Source organism: Neopsephotus bourkii, unplaced genomic scaffold (assembly GCF_033783945.1).
Source record: "Neopsephotus bourkii isolate Nb327-2 ecotype Australia unplaced genomic scaffold, CSIRO-AGI_Nbou_v1 NB_730, whole genome shotgun sequence".
NCBI classification, from domain to species: Eukaryota; Metazoa; Chordata; class Aves; order Psittaciformes; family Psittacidae; genus Neopsephotus; species Neopsephotus bourkii.
The window spans coordinates 133,855-151,753 of record NW_026901228.1 but is presented as its reverse complement, the minus strand read 5'-3'; the positions used below and the strand labels follow the sequence as shown (position 1 = coordinate 151,753).

At 41.0% G+C, this 17,899-nt stretch overlaps 1 protein-coding gene across 2 annotated transcripts in view; it reads left to right on the top strand.

Annotated features, from left to right (window-relative positions):
- The window catches only part of TMEM163 (transmembrane protein 163), a 99,157-nt gene extending 90,168 nt beyond the window's left edge, over nucleotides 1–8,989 (top strand). For both annotated transcript variants that reach the window (XM_061354302.1, XM_061354301.1), the window contains 3 exons: nucleotides 1,485–1,596; nucleotides 6,211–6,352; nucleotides 7,833–8,989. In XM_061354302.1, the coding sequence (XP_061210286.1) occupies nucleotides 1,485–1,596; nucleotides 6,211–6,352; nucleotides 7,833–7,893 (315 nt within the window). In that variant the 3' untranslated portion in view covers nucleotides 7,894–8,989. The remainder of the gene's footprint in view (nucleotides 1–1,484; nucleotides 1,597–6,210; nucleotides 6,353–7,832) is intronic.
- Nucleotides 8,990–17,899: the final 8,910 nt, after the last annotated feature.

The following is a 17,899-nucleotide window of genomic DNA, read 5'->3' as shown; positions in this document are numbered from 1 at the left end:
AGCACTCCAAAATTGCCAGACTGTATTTAACAGTCATTTTCTAACAACAATTTTACAAATGATTTTTATCCTACCTTTACCCTGCTTGAGTTTCTGTGTTCTTACTGCTTCTATTTTATTCTCTTTCCCCTCGGTGCATTTTGTCTTAATATTCAGTCTCATACCAGGACTAGAGAGAATGAGCTCATGACTGAGAGTGAATGAAGTAGACCTCAAAAACTGTATGACATAAAAAATGGTATAAGAACATGTTGAATGATTTATTGAGGGATGTGAGTATATTATAACAGTAATCTAATTCCTAGTACCTTCCTAAGCAGCTTTCAAAACCTTTTTTTTAATTTTTATTTCTTTGGGTTTTGAATTGTTGTTAAAATATCGAAAATGGATGGAGCTGATGATGAATCACCATGACAATGTTTACTGTCACCAGGGATTTTTGCCAGAGTGTTTTAATCAGTAACAAGGTCTCAGTGGCACTGGCCCACTTAAGCCTGCAGATAAAAATAATATTGTTGCTATTTCTTTTATTTGTACTGGTGTTGCAGCATCTTAAATTAAAGCTTCTAGTAAGAGCAATAAATTAATCTCTTTCAAAGCTCTGTGGTTAGATGGCAGGCAAGGATGCTAAGAGCTCGCTTGAGTTTTTCCATGTAGCTCATAGGCTGATGTACCTCGGGGGGAGAAGGCACAGGGACTCACTTCATTTAGACACCTTATTGCAATGCCAGTGCCCAGGAGTGCTTCCCAACCAAACTGAAAACAGTCAACAGAAAGAGGTAGGTGCCTCCAGATGAGTTGTAGAGAATGCACTTTAAAGGATCTTCAGTTACTCTTAGTTGCCCTGCACAGACATGCAGCTTTCTGCAGAGGGAGCCTAGGGAAAGCTGATGTGATATGTTCAAATTAAGCAATGTGGGTATTTCTGTAGCTGTGAAATGATAGTCCATGGAAAATTTGTTTTCTGGTGCTAAACCTTACTTTGCATGTCAGTATCAAAAGTCTTGTGGGTGTAGCTTGGACCAGACTTTACCTTAGAAGAAGGAAACTAAACAAAACCAAAGCAAGCACAGAATCAGAAACAACATTAAATGGTTATTTCTCATGCCAAAAATCAAAGGCCTGGTAAGTAGGATTATACCCGCAAGCATTTATCCTGCATGTGGGGACTTCATTACTGATTGGATTGGGGATTTGATTACTGGAATTGGTCAGCCCTGCAGGTGTATAACCTCCTGATTCTGAGGAGTTTGGGTCAATTCAAAACGTGTTTGTTTGAAACTGTCATTAATTCTGTTAGCAAAAGCAACTACAGATGGCGACATAAGCAAAGCAAACACCAGCTGTCATGGAAGTCATAACTCAGGAAATCTATTTCTCAGGTTGTATACTTCAGTGGCAATAATTGCACAGTACCTAGTGTTATTTGTCATTTACTATATGGGACATGAAGACATACTAATATCTGACATCTTTTCTTTCAGGATGATTTTCTGTATAGTGTCTCTGTTTTAAGTGGAATCCTTTGCACTGTCTTGGCAGTAATCAAATTTATGCTGGGAAAGGTCCTTACAAGCAGAGCGCTGATAACCGATGGTGAGTGTGAAGTTGATGCTGCTGCATTTATAGACTTTTCCAGGTAACGTAGATGCAGAGGATCTGAGTAACCCCTGCATGATGAGAGCTGTGAAACAGTATTGAAATAATTTCCACTGGGAAATGGAAAATGCCCTGCAAAACCCTAGATAAGCCTGTGGTACCACTAGCCTCTTGCACACATACCTCAGCTGAAATGGGTATGTCTGATGGAAGTCAAACAGTTACTGTGTGGATAGTTAGCAGTAACAGCAAGTTAGAGGTAGAGCATATAACAAAAATGTGTGTATTAGAGGTTAGACTACAGAGGGGGGATATGACATAAGGTTATATAGCTTTGGTTAAGTCACATCTTTCCTCATGCCTATGCCTAGTAAATAATTTCATCCCTGGAGTTAAAATGAAGGAAGTCTGTTGCAGAAAACGCCCACCCTGCCTTGAGCAGGAATCACAAACATCATGCATACATACCCCCTGCAGACATAATTTGCCACTGTAGTGCTTTTCTTTCCACTCAGTAGAGCTGGTGGAGCACGTGTAAAACAAAGCCTACTGCCCTACACTCCTCTGGCCTGGCCAGAATTTGGCACAAGGGGAATCTTGTCTGCTACATCCTTAGAAGACCTCACTGCCACTACTCTGTTGAATCAGGTGTAGAGCACCTGACTGTTACTGGCTTTAAAAGTATGTTTAAAGGCATGCTGTAAGCGTAGGTCCTGATACACCTCTTACTCGTAAGGCCTCAGGTTGTGAATCTTCAGAAAGCAGTGGGGCTCTATTCTGTTACCATCTATATACACAAGTGAGGCCACAGTGATGGTGCAGATCTCTCAGCACCCTACAAACCCCTGCCAGTTTTTATCTGCAAGCACAGGATAGCTTGGAATACTCTGTAAACATACACGGTAGGGTGTTAACGATTCATGGATTGTACTACATAAATTATTTTACTCCACTAAAGATTTCACAGTAAGGAAATAGAATTTTCAGCTTACTGTAGGGATACATACAATTGCTTTATTTTAAGTAACTTAAACATACTCGACATTTTTTTGGTGGTGTGTGATAACACATATTATGAATATTTATATTTTATGTTACCCCATTTATATAAACCTTTCATGAGTATTCATATTTTAAATGCAAAATGAGCAAAAAAGGAATCAAACAGCAGTGCGGGGGTTACAGCTAAGTGACTGCTTCCTTGCATTTGTGGTTCTCTGTTCAGTGATCTTATTCTTTACTATGGACTCTGCCAGCCTAGGCATTTTAAAACAGAAAGATCTCCAACCTGCAAAAAGGACTCTGGAAAGGATCCTGGGAGTTACAGACCACTGAGTCTGACTTCCTTTGCTGTGTAAGTGGGACATGTTGACCATTTCAGACCTGTGTCTAGATGGGCAAATGATTAACCCTCCCTTTAAAAAAGAAACAGCTTGTTTTTGAAACAGAGCAGGGATTTTTCACACAAAATATTAGCTGAAAAATTCCTGAATAGCTCTGAACGGGCCCCTGTATGACACAGAAATCTCTTCCCCCATAATTACATCCTCATGCTATTTACATTGCTTCTGAGCTGGAGATTGCTTATTCTTTGATTGTAAAATGAGAGAATAAAGTATACAATTACCTCGGTGGTTTTTATCTGCCTTTCCTCTACTTCAGAACTACTTTAGAAAATGTAGGGGGCTGATCTTACCATTTGTGGTTAAATATCTTCTTTCACAAGATATATTTACATATCTACTTGATTTATTAACAATCAGGAGGAGACAGTGTGATTCAGCAGCAGAGACAGATTTAGCACTCCCTTGCATATCTTTTTTTAGTGTTTTCTGTTTCCTGCTAATTTACCTCCTGCAGTCACTGGCTGTAGACCAACAAATTGTTTTGAGTAACATGAGCATACATTTTTCTTCCTGAAAAATAGGTTTATTTTCAAAAGAGCAAATTCTCTCTCATACAGGTCAACCTCTGTCAACACCTTTTTAAAGGAATGATTTTTTTTTAGAGTAGACCTTGACAACAGTATCTCTTTAAAACCCAAATGTATGAATCCTAATGAGGCAAGATGTTATTTGTACAATTTGTTCATAGCAAAAGCTCATGGCCTTTTGGATAATAAACTCAGCTAATTCCTATCTTGAATTTTGTAACACCTAGGAGGTGAAAGGCAGGTATGTGACAGGTGATGTCAGCCAGCTTTCCTGTAGGTTTTAGGTACCTGTTTCCTTCCCAGATTTAGCCACCTACCTTTTCCTGTGCAAGCCTTATGCACAGAACATGGTCTCTGGAGTAATACCTGCAGCCATTATGTGATTTCCTGTCCCACCGGGAATGAAACGTTTGACTGTCTGACAAAGTCAGGGAGAGAAAACAATTTCCTTTGTAAACAGCTTTTAAATCTTTTGGAACCATCAGCCAATGGTGGGAAAAAACCATATTATTCCTGCCTTTTGCCTATCATACTGATGGATGCTGACTTAAGGTGGAACATGGGAAGTAAATCTCATTTAAATTTATAGTTATTTTATATTTAATAATTTATATTTAATATTCTGTATGTATACACTCAATATATGTTTCATTGACATGTATTAGTAGTGAAAGTTATATTTCCCAGGAATAAAGAAAAATCAGAGTACTTCTAGACTAGAGTGTTGGCAGAATAATTGTGTCTGTATTGGTTTAAGTTCACTGGTCTAATTAATCCAATAACCAGGCATTTACATGCAATGCCTGGGATACCACTTGTAGAATGCACTGCAACGGTTCAAAAAAACCCCCCACCTCCCTTCTCTTTGCATGGCTTGAAACATTAAACCTTCGTATGCCCTGTTCTACCATAGACATAGTAAGTAACACATGCTTTTCTGTGCCAGGGTTTCCTTTAAGTACCTACTGACAGGGACCTGGTGAAGCTTAAGGAAGATACTGATGGTTTATACAAGCATTTCAGCTGTAGGGATATATAGGAAAGGTCAATTTTCAGCTACATCTTTCAGAAGGTCTTAACATGATTTAGCTAAGGCATAGATGTGAGAGGTTTGGATCAAAGGAAGCATTCAGGAATAGGTGTCATCTATGTGGTTGCTGGCAGTCATGGAGATTGGAGAAAAAAAACCCTCTCTCAGTACTATAAGCAGCTGCTGACTGGAGTCGACTCACCAAGCAATATAGGTTATTTCAAGTTTGTTTTTTCAATTGTTAACTAGATTAAATAGTTCATTTATCTACCAAATGAATGCATTATCAATCAGTGACTTTTTGAGTTTGTAGAACAACAGTGATGTCTTTTGGGTTACTGAGGGTTTAAAATGAGAAAAAGGGAATTTTGGGGAAAAAATGAACACAAGGATTGATTAAAAAAACCCCAAGCCAATAACCAATCAAATAAGAATTAAAGGAAAAAGAGCATTAACTGTTTAAAAACCTCCGGGAGGATTTTGAAGGGACAACCTTGGAGACAAAGAGAAAGGGTTTGAAAAGGAACGAGAAATCTAAGAGTATGTTCATGAAAATGTGAATAATAGATAGGAAGCTCCTGTGATGTGTCTAAGGCATAAATGGAAAATATTCCTAGGATTATTCTGTACGTCTTCCCTAATGCAGTGAGCAGTGTATGCAGCTCTAAGCTATATTTACATGTAAGTAAATATATGGAATGGGCTAAGAAGCTTCAAGAAAAGGTCTTTGAAATGTTACTGTGCATAACCATTTTCCATTTCATGAGCTCCTGGCATACTGGACTTGTTTGTTTGCTCCTTTTCAGAGAAAGTGTGTGAGCGTTTGGGTACTTTACCAAGTGGCCTTTGAAGGTCTAGCTGGGGATATTTGCCCATGCAGCAATAGTAATAAGTTATGAAAATGTTCTTTGGAGGATAACATGGCTACAGCAGGTATACTCAGGGCTGCAGTCAGCCAGTCCCTCTGTCACAGCTCAGATACTTTGTTCATTATGATAAGTGAGATGTCCCTATAAGAGAGGTAAGCGCTTGACGGTCAGAGTCAACATGGAGCAGTATTTTGAAGGAATATTGCTGTTTGGAAAATTGGCATCAAGAGGAGAAAGCATCTTGAAATAAACAGCAGCTAGAAGTGGGATCTGTAACTAAACAGAGAATGAAGAAATCAGGACTAATTGAAATCAAGACAGGCACTAACAGGTTTAACAGAGTCAGAGGAGGGTTTAGGTTGGAAGGGTGCTTCAAGATCATCTAGTTCTAAGCCACTGCCATGGGCAGGGACAGCTCTCTCTAGATCAGGTTGCTCAAAGCCCCATCCAATTAATGTAAAGTTACTTATATCCACTAGAATAAGTGTTCTTAAACACTGGTCTGACACTGACTGTTCTGTGTTTGATTTGTTGAAATGAAGGTGGCAGCAGAGACCTCTGGGTAGCTGCATGTGAACGAATTGCATTGCTGCCTCCTTAATGTGGAAAAGGTGCCACTGTGTAACCTCTCCCAAGAGTCTGTGCCCTCCTCTGGTGGCATGGGTATAATAATAATGCCTTGTCTCCCTACAGACTACTTTCACTTAGGTGAGATGCTTAAAGTAAATTTCTTGAGATTTGGTTCTTTCTTTAATTATTTGTTTTTTTTCACCTTCTAGGTTTCAACTCTCTTGTAGGTGGAATAATGGGATTTTCCATCCTTCTTAGTGCAGAGGTTTTTAAACATAATTCTTCTGTCTGGTATCTGGATGGCAGTATAGGAGTTTTAATTGGACTTACAATATTTGCCTATGGAATCAAGTGAGTATCTCCTGATAGCAGGTATTTCAGTATGTACAGCATATGGGCAGTCCCTTTAGGATGATTAAGCCATAGCTCTTAAAGGCTTATATAACTCCAGTAAAATCAGTTGCTGAAATTTGTTAGACTTGTGGCCAGTGCTGAAGCAAAGTGTATGGAAAGAGATGAAAGATTGTGTCTCACATCTGTTGGAAAGAAGCCAGGGCTTAAAAAGGAATCTGAGTAATTTTAGAAGACTTTTGTATACCTAATTTTGGAAATACAAGGTTTGAAATATTTGAGAAATAACCCTGAGTCTTGGATTAAGTCAGTTGCTGTTGCTTTTATGGAACATTTCCTTGCTTTTTTTTTCCAGATACAGTTTAGATTAGAAGGAGGGTGCCCAACTTTAAAGAATGATGTTGCTAGTGGTTTCCATCCTAGCCTTACCCTATAGTAACTTCTCAAGTGAATGTTAGCTAGTTGTGTTTCAAATGTTGTTTCCATTGAATTTTAAGGTGTTTTTTTCTGATTCATGACACCAGAAATAGAATAAAATCAAATTAAACTCTGCTATGTGCTTCATTGCTGCCACAATTTCCCTTGGCTGCATGGAATCTAACAAAGAGGGAGATGCAGCATCTTAGTTAATTGGAATTGTGCCTGTTGAGAAGCAGACCTTGGCCAGGCTGCAGGAAGCCATCACCTGGAAGCTGTGTGGGCTTTTTTTAAACTTGGAAAATTAAATTACCATATAAAAATAACTGTACTGAAATACCATATCAAAATATATAAATATATATAATATACATATGATATATATTTATTATAATTTATTATTTTTATTTAATTTAAACTTATTATTTATTATACTAGATTATAATATCTATTATAATATTTACAAATATATATAAATTACCATATAAAAATACCCATACTGAAGAAATGTAGAGGCAAATCCATAAAAAACTATATATTTAAACATACCAAACAGCATCAGAAACATTGAAAGTCATGCTACACACATGCCATCAGTCTGCATGACAGCACACTCAGCCAGTGTGTTTCCAAGACACAGTGAATGCTGATGAAGGACTAAACTGAATTCTGTTTGTGAAACTACTGCAATTCTCCTCTTCTGCTACACACCTTCCTCCCGCAGCCTAGTGTGGTACAGGTTGCTGTAACAGTCCCTGGCCCACTAATCCCACCATGGCTTCTCCAGCCTCAAGTGACTGCAACAGTGCATGTCATTTTTCAGTGCAGCTCTGCAGCCAAGCTTCCCAAAGGAGAGCCCTGCTCCACACAGTTTGTTTTACACACCCTTTTGTGCAGAATTAATTGCAGGCTGGGATTAATTCTGATCAGGAGAAAGCAAGAGAAGGCTGTTAGAACATCAATTAACTCATAACATAAATTAGTATTTATAAGTAAAGAGAACACCCCTGTTCCAGGGCTTTCTGGTGTCTCTGCATCAACATTCTTATGCTTTCCTCTGCAGGCTGCTTATTGATATGGTACCCCGTGTAAGGCAAACACGCCATTATGAAATGTTTGAGTGAAGATGACACCCTCTCCTCTGTAAGGACTGTAGAACTACAGCATCGTACATTTTGGCAAGTGGTGCCAATAGTATTTTACTAAATATGCAGTTTGTTTCCCGTGGTCTGGTTTTGTTGAAGTTTGTTTTAATGGGAAATCTCTCTGTAAAACTGGCATATGTGCACACTGCTTGCAATTCAGCAAAACAGCAGCGGCATTAGTTTTTTTTAAGTATGCTCTTGATTCCTGTGACAATAGAAAACATTCAGTTTGCAGCTGAAACCCAGCTGCCATGTTGTATATTCTGGAGTGAAAGTGTTCTTAATGGTGTGATAAGCCTGTGGGTAAAGAAGTGACAGTTTCAGATCTTGTTTTCTTGGGTTGTTCCCTGCCTCCCTCTGGCCTGTATTTTCCTAAACACATGCTGTAACAGAAGTACAATCCTTGCTAACCTCTTCAGCTAACAGAGTATCCTACATAGAGTCTGGACATCGAGAGCTGTGTTGCTTTAAAAACTTAAGTAGCTACTTCCTCCCTCCCTTTCCAACAGATGCACAGAAAGAGCAGGTACAAACCTTTCTGTGACCAGAGAGATACTACTGCATTTTAATCCCAAATTAAATGAAACTATACCTCTACAATTTAAATTCTGTTTTTTTCTTAACAAGACACTGTTCATAGCTTTGCATGGACCAAACAAGCACACACAGTATTACTGTAGAGACCAAAGCCAAAAAGTCATGCAAAGAAGAGGAACTGCTTGAGAAATGGGATTTTCACCTTCTATGACACTATACGCAGATGTACCAGCGTGTGTGACTTTGTGGTTGCTCTGTAGTCTGATGATGGCACACCAGTGGCTCAATCTTGTGGTGAGATACAGATCTACTTAATAGATTTAGATTGTCCTGTAAAGTGTTGCTCACCTTCCATCACACATCTTATATATTACTTAATAGCAGGTTAAATTATTAAAGAATCTTGATGTATAATCAATAATACTGGTATCTATTTTATACAGTATCTGCAACTAACATTTGAAAACTATTTCCAGAATGTATCATAGAACAAAGTCTTCCTGTATAGCAGCCTATTAAAGTGGATTCTCTGGCTATATCCCTTTACTCTTCATTTTGTGTATTCCAGGTTGGTTTTCACAACACAGAACCAATATTGTTGCTTCTGTTTAGCACAGGTGGATAGAAAATGGTTTGAAAAGGACCATGGTAAGTAGCCAAGTAAGTAGCTAGAAATGGGCATTTCTAGCTACACAAAAATGGACTACACAAACTAGAGTAAATGTACAAGTAGAAGGTTCAGTGTTTGAAGTACAGTGGGGACACTCATTACAGTGCTGTTTTCACTGGCGTCTTGTGCTGCTTAATATGGTATTTCCCATCATACGTCACTTAGTAAGTTCTCAGCTGCATACTTAAGGCTCTCTAGTAACAGCCAACTCCAAATGATGTGTGTAGGAAGGGACCACCCAAAGGTTTCCGTGATCTGACAGCACCTCTATGAGGTGCACAATATTGAAAGATGATGCTCAGTTTCACTTGAGACAGAAAATTCTCAATAAAAGGGATTTCTCCTGCTGCCACAGTTTGTTTACACATATTTTAGATCAATTAAGTTTGTTTAAGTATTTGTATGCAAACTTTACAATGTTACCGCTGTCAGTACTGATGCTGCTTGTGCCTTGCTGTCACAGGATGATGTTAGAGATCATCAGGTCACTCAACAAACAGTAAGATGAACATAAGCACAACGCCTGACAACACAAAGGAGCTACTTCATAAGTGCATTCAGTGAGGACTTCAGGAGGACTGTAAAGTATAGGAGTCATCGATGTATACGTCACAGGTGGATTTTTAAAAGTAAAATACTACCCCAAGACCCCTTCTTCCTACACATGTTCGTAACTTATTATGCTTTTGCTTAGTCCTGATGTTTTCCCATTACAATTCCTCTCTAACTCATAGTTCCATGAAGTGAATTGTGGAGCAGGTATTTCCACACTGATTATCTAGCTTTTGTCAGGCATCATGTAGGGATAGCACAAAGGGGAAGGAACAGCTTCAAACTGAGAGGGTAGATTTAGATTAGGTATTAGGAAGAAATTATTCACTGTGAGGTAAACTGGCACAGGTTGTGCAGGGAAGTTGTGCCTGCCCCATCCCTGGAGGTGTTCAAGGACAGGTTTGATGTGGCTTGGAGCAACCTGGTCTAGTAGAAGGTGTCCCTGCCCATGGCAGGGGGATTGGAACTAGATGATCTGGAATGTCCCTTCCAACCCTATTCTATGATTCTATGACCTTCAGCCACAGAATCATAGAACCAGAGCCTGAATGTAGCTGTATTAGACATGTTACGGTTTTGTTAGTACCATTTACCCTGTTCCACCGCTCCAGGGGCTTTACTACTTCTTCTTTGTGAGAATGACACTTGGGATCTACTAAAAGTGCTGCTTTGCAGGGCCATGCACACCAGCAACCTGTTTGTGGCTGGGACTTCTGAAGGGAAATGAGGAGGTGCACTTGGATGTGGCAAGATACTTAACTCTTGATACAGCCTTTGCCCCACAGAAGTCCTAGGCCATTGGAAGTATGTACGATATTCAAACCAACACACAGCTCTAGCATTAAATAATTCTGTTAAAATGATGAGTGTAAATAGGAGCACAGGACTTCGCAGATGCGGTCATGCATGAAACAAAGCTAAGCACTGAGTAAACGACACTGCTCCCTGGAACTCTGGAATGTTCTTAGGGGCTGTAAGTACAAACACCAGCTGTGTAGCCTTTGAAAAGGAGACATGGTTAAACAAGTTAATCATACTTTTTCTTGTCAGATAAATTTAAACCAATTGCAGAAGCTTTCAGTTACCACAGGTGCCTCAAAGTATTTCTGATGTTGGCAGGTAAATACAAGAAAATAACCAAAATACTTGTAATACTTAAAAAAAAAAAGACCCAGGAAATAATGGTACTCAGAAATGAAAGCAACTACATGCTGAAAAAAAGCCAGCTGGCATCAAGGAGCTTTGTATGGGACATGACAATAGAAGAGAAAATAACTGCTCACCCAATTTACTGAGAGACTCTGCTCTATCCAACCACCCTCAGTTTCTGTATTAGTTTCCTTTATTAAACGTCTGAGCCAGTCAGTTTTTCTAATGGTGCTATAACAAGTGTGCTTCCAGCTAAGCTAAGCAAGGGTGGACTTTTCAAAAGCTGGACTAGCTCAAAGCAGTCTGACTAATCACCTGAAACTTGGCACTGGCCAGCATAATACTTTGTTTGGTGATCACAGGCCACCTGAGCTTGTCAGCACTGCCAGGCCCTCTTTGTTGTGCACAGGATACATGGAAGGAGCCCCAGTGTTCCTACAAGGACCAGCTCTGGCCAGCATAGAGCCTGCAAACTGACACTGTATTAAAGTCTGGCCAAACTCAGAAGTGCAAATTAATCCCTGAAAGTGACTATAAATCTGAGCAGATGTTTTAAATTTGGCCATATTGTTCAGCACAGGAAGCTATCAAACCTCTCACAGTAAGGATTACACCAGCTGCAGTCTTGAATCCCAAGCCCTGCCCCACATGCACGTTTATTTTAGTAATGGCAAATGATAATATTCCACTTATAGCTAAAAGACAAATACTTTTGAACCCAGATTGTCATCCAGAAATCATCAGACTTAACATCCCTTGTAGATTTAGTCCTATTTTACCAGTAGCAGTAGTAGGCAAACTATTAAATAAGCATTATTCAACCATCCTGGAAAAATGGAGCCTCCAGAGTAGCTCCTTGCAGAAAATAGTTCATAAATTGATTTGAAGCGAAGACCGCAGATCAGAAGCTCCTCAGACGTGGGCAGATTCAGCTCTAGGTATACCTGCATCAGAGTATGCCCTAGAGAACTCATCGCTAGTAGTGTCATCTGCATTTCTGCAACCCCAGCTGCCCACCAATAAAGGGCCAACATTTCTGGTATTCTTTGTTGTGGGCGAGCTCATGGAGATGCAGTCACTAGACTATTCCATTAATAGAATAGTTTGGGTTGGAAGGGAGCTTTAAAGGTCATCTAGTCTGTCTATTAAGACTTAATAATAGACAAAGCAAGAATGTTTGTTCCTAACATGGCATTTTTCTCAGTCAAATTTATACTCAAGAAATAAATGTCTTTTCTACCAATTTTCTTTTCAAGTCTTTGAGCGTGGCGTATTACACAGAAGGCCATGATAGCAGCAAGCTGCCTCTGCAGCACCAGAGATAAGGAACCACTGAAGCTGCTTGACCAGAGATTATCCCTGGAGTGCTGGGACTTGTGTTGATGCTTCAGTCAGAGTCTGCACATAGGAAAGTGTTCTCCTGTGCTTGCAGCACCCATCATTTCTCATCACTGCTCCCAGCAGTCAGCTGTAGCCTGCACTAGGTGCCTTGCCACCAAGTGGTGCTGCAACAAAGCCCATCGTTGAGCCTGGCCTGTGTTTACAGTAACTAGGCAGGAGTAGCCCACAAAAACACATTCCTGTGGCCTGGCGTCGGGGTCCAGGTTACGCAATTGGAGAGTGTAATTAAATCAAATAGCAGACAACCCAGGGATATTTCCCTCTCCTGTTCCTCCCACATTTGGGAGCTGATGTTTTCCTTTCAGCCACAAGACCAGTATTAGAGGCAGCCCTGAGCAGTTCCTGAATTTCACCCATTTACTGTGCAGTTACCCACCACAGTGAGCTCACCTAGAGCAGCTCAGGAGAACCCCCGTGTGCAGGTCCCACGTGGGCTGACATTGGCACCAACACAACCAACGTTCGGGTGCAGGGAGGCTGACAGCACGGTCCGTCCAAAGCCTCTAAAGAAAGGATGCTCTTCCAAGTTACTGTGGCAAGTAAGTAGGAAACATTCCATTTTGTCAACCAACACCACTGCCACCAACCCCAGTGTCCTGAATGTGCCCCTTAATGACAAAAGTCTTACTGGATTGTTACCTGTCACCTCCCGGCACAGCAATGAGTGGAGTGAAGGCAACACCTATTCTAAACTGTCTGAGTGATAAGGAATGCCAATTTGCTTTTACGGGGGCAGAGCCATCAATCAGAATCCAACCCTGCAGCGCAGCCTTGGGCAAAGTGCATTGATTCCTCCCTCCTTTGGAGGTGGGGAGGAAAGGAAAGCCAAGGGGGGGCTTTAGGGAGTTGGTAGCTTTCACTGCAAAGATCTACTGTGCTGTTACTTACACAGTTGTTGCTGAAACACTGGTGGCTCAAGCCTTGGTACACATGCTTCTGAGGTAGTATTACTCTTTCAGAGTGTTTGTCCAGTGGTTTTTTTTGCTTTGAAGTTTCCCTTCTCACGGACACACACGAGGCCAGGGCTCCTCTGAGGGCTGCAGCAAGTCTCCTGGGAGGAAAGGCCGCCGAGCCAAGGGTCCGCAAGACAAAGCAGGACATACACTGAAATTTAACAGCTGGAGTATGTTGGGTGCAAACACCACGCAACAATGATTTACCACCAGGATTTTAGTAAATGGGAATCTCCATAATCAGTAAAATATTAAAATGTGCAAGTCCTGACAAGCATAAACATCAATATGGGGTATCACAGGGTGGGAAATGGGGCTGTGCCATCCCTTGTACACTGACAAGGAAGCGTCAGTGTGAGGAGAGGCTTCTTAGAGCCACAGAAGCCAAGTCCCAGCAAAATGTTTCCATCTGTGGACTCTCTCCCAGATGGTGTTTGACTAAACCCAGTCGAAGTGTGTGAGAGTTGAAGTATTTAGTATTGAAGCTCCCCCAATGATCTTTCCAATACAGCTGCATGGTGTGTGTGGTTTTTTATTCCAAGTTCCAATTTTTATACATTCTTTTTCCATTATGTGACTGCAGCACAGCCCACATCTGACTCTAGCTACTCACCATTTTACAGATGTCTCCTTATAATGTCAGCAATGAACAACAATTAGGGAATGAAATGGGAAGGAAAACATTTCCAAAAATAACCAGAATGGGGGACTGAATGAGCTGTGTCCTGTAGGAAACATTTGGGAATTGGGGTGTGTTGACGAGCAGCACAGGACAACAAAACCTTCACCCATTTCTATCTGAGGTGAGGTATGCCCAGGAAATACCCACAAAAATGGGCGACTGGTGAAGGATATTAATGTACTTTACCTCACTGAAACAGCAATACAAGGCTCTTGTAGAAGCAATGCAGCAGAAAGCCACCGTGTGTAGCTACAATGCTCTAAACTCCTGAATTCTGGCCAGCGACCAGACCAGGCAGTTGACCAGCCAAAGCCAAGTCAAAAACATCCTCCCAACCTGCAGACGCTTTACCTTCCTGCTTCAGTCTGACCCTGTTATTTACACTATTACTTCACCAGTGTTGGTATGTCATCAACTAGGACAGGGAAAATAACAACGATCCCAAGTTGATAGTTACCGGCTTCTGTTCCATTCAGATTTTACATGACTTGGTTATGTGTGGCCACATCCTCCACACAACAAACTCGGGAAGAGGCATTGTAGGAAGCGAGCAGTTGCCTCTCTCCAGTGTAGTTTTAGAAGTACACAGCAACTGTGCTACCAATGGACATTTTTCAAACAGACAAAAAAGAGCCAGTCTTCATTTTGGTTTTTGGCTGGTTATTTTACTATTTGCTTTACTACTGCATACTGCTCCCACGCTAATTGTTCTCTTACCCCCCAAACCTCTGACCATTGCTAGCAGAAGCTGACAACAGCAAACCCTTCCCTCAGGCTCAGCTGTTAGCGAAAACTGAGGTGGGAGAAAGAGCCTTTTGGCAGAACTGTGGTCACCTGGCAGCGCCCTGTAAGGAGCTTCACTGGATATTTCTGTTGTACGTCTTTTTTGATAGATGTGCTTGCAACCTCCAAGGTGATTTAAGGCAAGCACTGAACACCTGCTCCACTCCCCCCAGGCACAAGTTACTATCTCTCAGATGATTTTGGTGGACAGACCTTTCAGGGCCCCTCTCAGGTGGTGGCTTCAGCTGCGGAAACGCCAACCTGTCACAGGAGTGATGCCAACTGAAAGGCGGCAGGCACGGAGTCCCAAATTTCATGCTTGAACTTGTGTCCCATATGCAAGTATTTCGTAAGCCATCCAAACCTTTTGCCTTTAAACTTGGATCTTGAAAGACAACACCCTCTAAAGTTGTTATTTTACCACAACATAGCTTTTATTTTTGAACTCCATGGTGTATTGCACCAGTTAGTCTTGTATATCTGTGTGCCAATGGGTAATTCCACAGTCTTCCTTGGGTGCTGGAAATCTCTAAAAAACCAAGAATTGCTACCTACTGCTGTGACAAATCTGCCCCCTACAAGGAAGCTTGAATGTATCCATTATCCTACGTGGGTTTAAAGTAAAAAGACAATTACTTACCTGTTGTCCTTATGGCCAAGGTCACAAGCGTCAGCCACCAACACAAACGCCTGGCTGCAGAATTGCAAGGACAAGCCACACGAATGCAGTTTTGGATCAATGGCATCTCACGGCCCTCCCATTTAAGCACAAGGCAATCATCAACCCAAATCACACAAGAAAAAGGTTTATTGAAAAATAAAGTTCTCCCTAGTTTTTTTTTCTACAACAGTGAAAACAAAGCATTTTTCTATGCCATTAAAGTACAGACATTTACTCATCTAGAAAAAAAAAGTAAATGAAAAACCTTCCCATCCTATTGAACCCCAGGAACATGATGGTATCTGAACCACTGTGTTCTGTTCTTTCTGAATTAAACTGCTTGAACGTAATATACTGGAACACCACCATTTAAATAAAAAACAGAATTGACATTTCAGGAGAGAACTCAAACCAAACACACATAGCACCAGCCTGACCCTGAAGTTCTCATGTATGTATAAAAACTCTGTCTCCAGATCCTCAAAAAGCAGCAATCTTTTATTTTTACAGATTTCAGTAGTTGGTTTGTTTTTTTCCCCTAATTTGAAGTGCTGCAGAGATTATTCAGATTCTGACCCCTTCACTCATGGAGAAAGTTTCCTCCAGGGAATGATCCAGACCAGAAACAGCTGCCCCAATCTGTCTCTGCCCTCCTCTTTCCCTCTGCAGCCCTCAGCTGAGCAACCTCAGGGGGATCAACTTCTCCAGGCTCAAGTTAGCTTTGTAAATACTCCCTTATATTTTTCTTTTAGCTCTCCTAGAATCTTCAGGGTAATTCTTCTGATGGAATTCACTCATTGTTTCCTTTGGTAAAACCTGCCATTTCCTCCTCCTCTGCTGTGTTCCTCTGCAAAAAGCAAATAAACCCTTAAAAAAGGTCTTCGCTGTCACTCTACTCCAACAGATCCATTAATGAATGTAACAAATTAGTTCTGGGTATAACCCCATTAAAATTAACTGCCTTCACACAGGAATTTAACTTGATTTATTGTGTTCCTATTTGATACCTTGAACTACTTTGCAGCTGCTGGAATCCAAGCCAGGATGTGTTGCACGCCTTTTGCCAAGTGCATGGATGGCTCCATAAACGCCATAGCCTTATTTACATGCTCTCCTTAAAGCCAAAGATTTTGCTGGCTCCTGCAAGACCAAGCTGGCCCCGAATGGAGCAGCACTGGCCAAGGGCCGGTGTTTGCAGGCATGACAGCACAGCGCCAATACAGATGGATTTTCCCATACAGAAGAGGAGGTGCATGTTATCATGCTGTAAAACGCGAGAACAGCAAGCTCTGTGGTGCGTCAGCTCTGTGAGTCCCTACACAAGGTGACAAATTCTGCTCCCACACACTGTCCATGAAGGTTAAAGGGCACCTGCCCCAGACCCCCCAGAGAGAACGGTGTTACTTGAATTTTCCTAAAGCAGTTTCTGTGTGTAGAAGGTGGAGTTACTACTCATTTTGCTGAAGCTTTGAGGACCTGATTTTATTGACCCATTTAATAAACAAATGGCTCAGTGCTATTGAGAGAGGTCTGCTGAACTAGAACATGCTATTGTATGGTCAGAACTATATGAATATGCAAAGGATTACACCTACAAGATACATTGGCAACAGTTGCACTTTGTTGTTTTTCCCTGGAAGAAAGAACATGAATGATGCCTCCCACCTGAGGCATTCTGGGGTTCAACACATTCCCACAGTAAACATTTCACACTGGATACATGGAGTCTGGTCTTTACACATTCCATTTGAATATAATCGGAAATTACAAACTCGTTTTAAAAAACCCTCTAGATCTGCTTAAAAATATGAAGATGGGATTTAAGTCACTGCCCATAAACTGGCACGTTTCGATGTTACATTTACAGCAATATTATTAAAGCGTATCTCAATGCAGTCATGTCTGTCCCTGACCTTTTCAGCCTGAACAAAAGCATATGCCTGTCAGGGCAATCTCAGAAACTGGGACCACAGGAAAACTACAAATGGAAAGAGACCACAAGTCAAAAAGTTGAAGGCATAGCAGCGGTAGCATGAATGTCCCAAAGAAATAGCCATGCCAAAACGTTAGCACCCCCAGAAAACAGCCTGTGAAATTGGAAAGGCTCTTTAAAAATAAACAAATAAGAAACCAACAAATACCACAAACAAACAACAAACACCCACCCCCCAACTCCAAACTGTGCACTGAACAGCTATTTAACCGGGTTTTCACCTGATACTTTAACAGTAAGTAACATCAACTGAGTAAAAAATGACACATGCTGCAACAGCAAACAAAGCTGGCTGCTGATATGTGCACGACAGAAACTGCAAGTATTTGGTCTTGTAAGATACACTGCTTTGTGTTAAAAAGGGAGAGATGCTTTCTTAGTTTGAAGAAAAATTAATACAGGAGTTCTGCTATCACTGAAGCCACCAGTGGGAGTCATGAAGTTAATTAGACCTGGATGAGATTCTGTCCAGCCTGATCCATGCCATTTAATTTATTTTACTAGCAAAATCTGGTCCTGAAATGCACCATGAGCAGAACAAACACCTGAGAAAGCAATCTGGATTTTGTTTACATGAGAAGCGCTGCACACTCATAAATCATCT